Genomic DNA, 5,433 nt, shown 5'->3' with positions numbered 1-5,433 from the left:
CTGATGGACGCGCTGTGACGCCACGGCGCTTCGCCATGTTGGACCGTGGGAGCGCGCGTGCGTGTGAGAATGCGCGAGAACGAAACGTTGGTGTGATGAGTGTTCACATGCACAGTCAATGATCTCTAGATGATAGATACTCTGATCACTGGGAACAGACCCCCCCCACCCAGCTCCTTCTGACCCTAATGAACCATATGAATAACTAATTATAATCTATTGATAACAGAGTGAGACAACCAGGACCACTCTCCTTTGTGCTCAATTCACCAGCAGCAACTGGTAAACAAATAAAAAAAAATACAAAATAACCAATACTCAGTGGAAGCAGTTCTACAGCTACATTTTCAAAGGAAAAAAAGCTGAAAAATAACAGTTTACTTTCTTGCCTTCAATGGTTTCTTGCTTTTCCCACCTATGAAGTGACTTTGGGTTTTATGAAAGGTGCTATATCATTATTCATGCATATGGTGCGTGAGAATGTATCAAAACTGCTTTTAATGTTTGAATGTGTGTTGCAGAAATGTTTATGCTGCCTTATGTTTCATGTGTGAGTTTTCAGAAAGCACGATACAAATAAAATGTTATTACATGTGGTTCTAAAGTAGATTATCTACTATGCGTCCATCCATTATGCACTAACACTGGGCGGCTTCACATCAGCTCACTGGGCGTTCAGTGAACCAAACGAAACTGATTGGTTTGACATCGATCTTTATCCAGCAAACAGTTGGATGCTTCAGGCAAATACAGAGCGTGCAGCTCACAACACAACTGACACCATGTTTAAACAAAGTTAGCGGACGTTACCGTCGGTTGGTGTAACGTTCAACAGGTACCCACAATACACCTGAACGTTACCACCGGTTCTGATAGCATCTCTCTGGAGCCACACAGTGTGAAAACATGCACATTTTTTCAGCGTTTACCGACATAAATAATAACATTTTACTAAGTAAGTTTCCTCAGGTGAACCTTCCAGTCTGCTGATGATCAACCCTGTCCGTCTGTTTAATCAGTGAACATATGAACTCAAACGGTGACTCATCCGCTGTAAACAGAACCTCTGTTTCCCTTTTCAAGACTAACGTCCCAATGAAACAACAGAAATGTGGATAACAACTTTATTTCTTCCATATTAACAAAATTCAAACAAGAAGCTGAACTTCTGAATAGGTGACTCAGGAAGTATTTCACAGCAGGGGGGCCATAGGGTGGAATATTTAATGAGCTGGCTCTGCAAAAAGAAAAGGTCTTGTTTAATGGAAAGTTAAAGTAACAGATGAACAAAGTGGGCACACGGTGTGATTAGAACCTCTCTGAGATCAGCTGAATTCCACTGTTTAATTGAAAACATGCAGGTGAGTCATTTCTGAGGAAAACTGTCTTCACTTGTCAGTGACATCTAGAGGAAAATGTGTGTAACTGCACATTTAACACAGCTACAGTGCAAAAATATCCAGCTGAGTGTTGAAAATATATATTCAATGTTGATTAATGTTTAAAGTGCAGCCAGTCACAATGATTCCAAAATATGTATGTGTTTAAGTGTGTGTATCACTTTAACATCTTGATAAGTTATAAAACCACAATATGACACGTTCACAGTGCTCTATTGCCCCTGTAATGAAGTGAACTGATGAAAATAGTTGACTACTTACTGCCCTTCACAGCTTTCTTGCCTGAAACAGAGAAGAATAAATTGTTAGTTGAGCAGACACACGCCATCACATGCACACAAACTGAACATTGCTTGTAAACACTGTAAACATCTGCAGATAGTCACTTTGCAATCATCTTGTCTGTAAAATGAAGCCAACAACTGCCTAAAAAATCCACAGGCATTGAACTTACCTCCATAGGAGACTTTGTAGTACAGGAACGTCATGATGCCAACACCCACCCACATCTCCTGGTACGCCTTTGTGTAGTATGGGCCCACCTTCGCCCACCAGTTAGCAAACATGCGTCCAGCCATCTGTGGGAGAAGGCAAATTCACTGATCATAAGATTGATAATAATATATATAGATGGGTAATACAGCACCTGACTGAAACTGCTGAAATTACAGGGTAGAGAAAAGCAGTGTTTATTATCTAAAGATTAAGCCCACACAGCTTCTTTGAACCTTAGCGAAGTTGTTCAGGGTTTGCTTGACCCCCAACTAACCACAAACACGACTAAAGATCACCCCATTGGTTCTGCATATGTAGTGGAAGTCGAAAACCTTTGTATTTTCTTTCACCGGCCACTATTAACTTGATGCTAAATCATGACCTAGCATCCACCCTTAGCGTTAGCACTGACTGTTGCTCACTAAGATAATATGGCACATACACAACTAATGTCCACATGAGTTCATTTGTTTGACTAGTGACAGGACAACTCGTGATAATAATGAATGGACACTGGCTAGCCTTAGCAACCCGCTGCTCCCTTCAGATACATTGTGCCTGGTTAGCTTTAGCAAAGGTTAGCTAGCTACACAAGCTAACGGTGAATATCGCCCACACGATGACGTAAGAGACGCGTAACTTTCAATTACTGCCGGATCAACATCAGTGAGGGTTGTGTTGTCACTGCAATGACTTAAATAAATCAGCACAAACGCATCTTACCTTTCTGTTGGTCTTGTAGCAGGAAGGTCAAGAAGACAGACTGCCGCTGGACGTCAAAGTCGGAAGAGAAGCTTCTTCTTCTTCTTCTGCTTCTCCGACTTCCAGTGTAGCTTTCACCGCTGTGTGTTTGCAGCGTCACCACGTGGACACTCAAGATATATAAATACTCGTTTTTCTCCTGGTCAGTCTTCATTCAATTAATCGATTTTCTCCGTCAAGAAAAAAATACATATTCTATTTTCACAAAAAAAATCTGTGCTGCTATAGATACTCATATTAAACCTTCATAGACCAAGAAAATGCCCAATAAAGGTTAATGATGAGCAGTCTCATTCATTGACAATCACAGAAATGAATTACAATATACTGCTGGGTTAATTCTGAGCCAACTGGACTTGTAGTTTTTAGTTTTGTAATTGTCAACAATTAACCCAGCAAGATACCATGCCATGGATGACTGAGAACCTTCACAGACAAATTACCACATACAGTGAAAATTTAACTGATGCTAATTTCTCACAGCAACGTCCTAATCTTCACATAATGTGAATATAAATGTTATTAATCAGCACTCCAACTGATTGAGAGTGTAACCTGCAGATCACAAATCACCTAATAGAACACAGGTCAAAGGTCAAATCTCATTCTGCTGTAGTGAGTTCATCTGTTGAACAGAACCAAGCAAGTGAACGAAATACCACGCCAGCTAGGAGGTGAGGGCAGGGACACACCTGTGGGAACGTTTGGACTGATCAACCACTCCAGATTCTCGGCTGATTGTCACAGTATCGGTTCTGGTTTCCATAGAAAAAACAGCTGCACTTGTGTTTTCCCTCTCCCTCTGTGTCTGAAGCAGGTTCATACATACTGAGAATTAAATATATACAGGAAACCAACATAAACATATTTATGAGATAGAAGAAGGTTTGGTTTGCTTTGGTTCGGTGGTCGCTATACATTACTGAACTCGTGTCACGTCAAGCTCGGCTGAAGCAGCGGAGGAACCTGGTTATTGAAGTGACAGAACCTTCAGTTCAGCAGGTCGATCTGCAGAGGGCCGAGTGCATGAAGAGAAGCAGGTTCTATCAGTTCATCTCTGGACCTGACAGAATAAGAGAAGGAATCATCTGAGCCAGGCATTGCTCTACTCTGTCGTCAGCCTTCACTGCTGCAGGATGCCAGCTGGCTCCTGAGATGATGGCTGCAGGCCGAACACATGGAAAGTGGCGGTTGGCTAAGCAACAGAGAGTAATCAGACACAAAACACAACAGAGGGGCGACACAGTGGCGCAGTGGTTAGTGAGAAGGTTCCTGGTTTGATTCCTGGCCTGTGGGTCTTTCTCTGTGCAGTTTGCATGCTCTCCTTGTGTCCGGGTTCTCCGGCTTCCTCCCACCTCCAAAAGCATGCAGAGGTTAATTGGTCACTCTGTCCGTAGGTGTGAATGTGAGTGTGAATGGTTGTCTGTCCTTCATGTGGCCCTTTGACACTGGTGACTCGTCCAGCTTGGATCCGCTCCAGCATGACCATGACCCCTAACCGGAGATACGGGAATAAATCTGTTTCTGCTGAGGCAGAACTTCATTTTCAAACTGGTGAAAGTAGATGTGGCGTCATTGGGTTCAGACACAGAGAAAGCTGTTGTTACCATGACAACAAGCCGTGGCTGCTGTGTGTCAGGTGGCTCTGCTGGGACCTGGCTGTCTCTCCAGGACATCAGGCGTCCACGTCAGGATGTGTGAGTGTCCCACAAAGATCGAGCGTGAACAAACCACAACGACAGTCTGAGCCAGCGCAGGTTCAACAGACACTCTGGTCGACGCTGCAGAGACAGAAAACCACCTAACCCCACCTGGAGACTGTGAAGGACCTGGTCCAGAAACGTGTATCATAGACAAACAGTAAGTTTCTTCGAACCGTTCAGTTGTGGTCCCTGAAGACAGTAGGTGAATTTACAGTCGGAGCAGAACACTGTGGAGGAACCAGCAGCACCAGAGGTCTCTTCATCTCTCTGCCGCTGTTTTCCTTCTCTGCAGCAGCAGTTGGAGAAGCTTCAGTCGGCTGCCACAGGAGAGTCAGAGCAGAGGTTCCAAATCTCCAGAGTGTGAGGAGGACAGAACCTCCTGGTAGCTCAGGACTTTGGAACAATCTCAGAACGCAGAGTCGGTACTATGAAGAGATGTTCTTCCCAGAGTGTTGTTGACTTGGAGAAAGGAGGATGAGGAAGATCGAGACGGGGAACCTCTGCTTGGAGGAACTAATGAGAAGAGGAGAAATGAAGGATCCAGTGATCCAGCAGCATCCAGCTAGAGGAAGAAGAGGAGGAAGAACTCCAAACTCTCATGTTTGAGGGGGAAGAACAGAACCAGGTCCGAAAGGTGGAGAAAAGGAGAAGAAGAGAGGAAGAGAACACACACACACACACACACACACACACACACACACACATAATCAACTCAAAATGTGATGATTCATTAAAAGCAGCAGCCGTAAAATCTTCTTCAGGTTCTTACATGTTCCAGCTCAGAGGTCTCAGAGGCAGCGTGTCCAGTTCGACTTGTTTTCTCAAGCTTGTTTAGTGTGTGTGAGCATTCACAACTTTGGTTTCAAGCAGCAGAGGAGAGCGTGTGTGAGGAGGTGGCACGTGTGCACAGGTGAGTGTGTATTAATGAAGTTTCTGTGTGTGTGTGTGTGTGTGTGTGTGTGTGTGGAGTTCCTGCAGGTTCAGGTAAGTGTTTCCCTCCTGAAGCTTTGACTCTCAGACGAGCTGCTGACACCCAGTGAGGTCGTAAATGAAACCAGCTGCGAGTTTGAATG

General features: G+C 44.1%; 1 protein-coding gene across 1 annotated transcript; it reads right to left on the bottom strand.

The window, feature by feature from the left end:
• Positions 1-1,661: 1,661 nt before the first annotated feature.
• On the bottom strand, positions 1,662-1,978 carry LOC144738493 (ATP synthase F(0) complex subunit j, mitochondrial-like; the record flags this gene model as incomplete). The annotated part of the gene is made up of 2 exons (XM_078621509.1): positions 1,855-1,978; positions 1,662-1,682 (listed from the first exon to the last, which is right to left on the bottom strand). Coding segments are annotated over exons 1-2 (145 nt in total), but the record flags the coding sequence as incomplete, so codon positions are not given.
• Positions 1,979-5,433: the final 3,455 nt, after the last annotated feature.

Source organism: Lampetra planeri, unplaced genomic scaffold (genome assembly GCF_965212315.1).
Source record: "Lampetra planeri unplaced genomic scaffold, kcLamPlan1.2.h2 scaffold_1022, whole genome shotgun sequence".
Taxonomy (NCBI): domain Eukaryota; kingdom Metazoa; phylum Chordata; class Hyperoartia; order Petromyzontiformes; family Petromyzontidae; genus Lampetra; species Lampetra planeri.
This window is presented reverse-complemented; position numbering and strand designations above follow the sequence as displayed.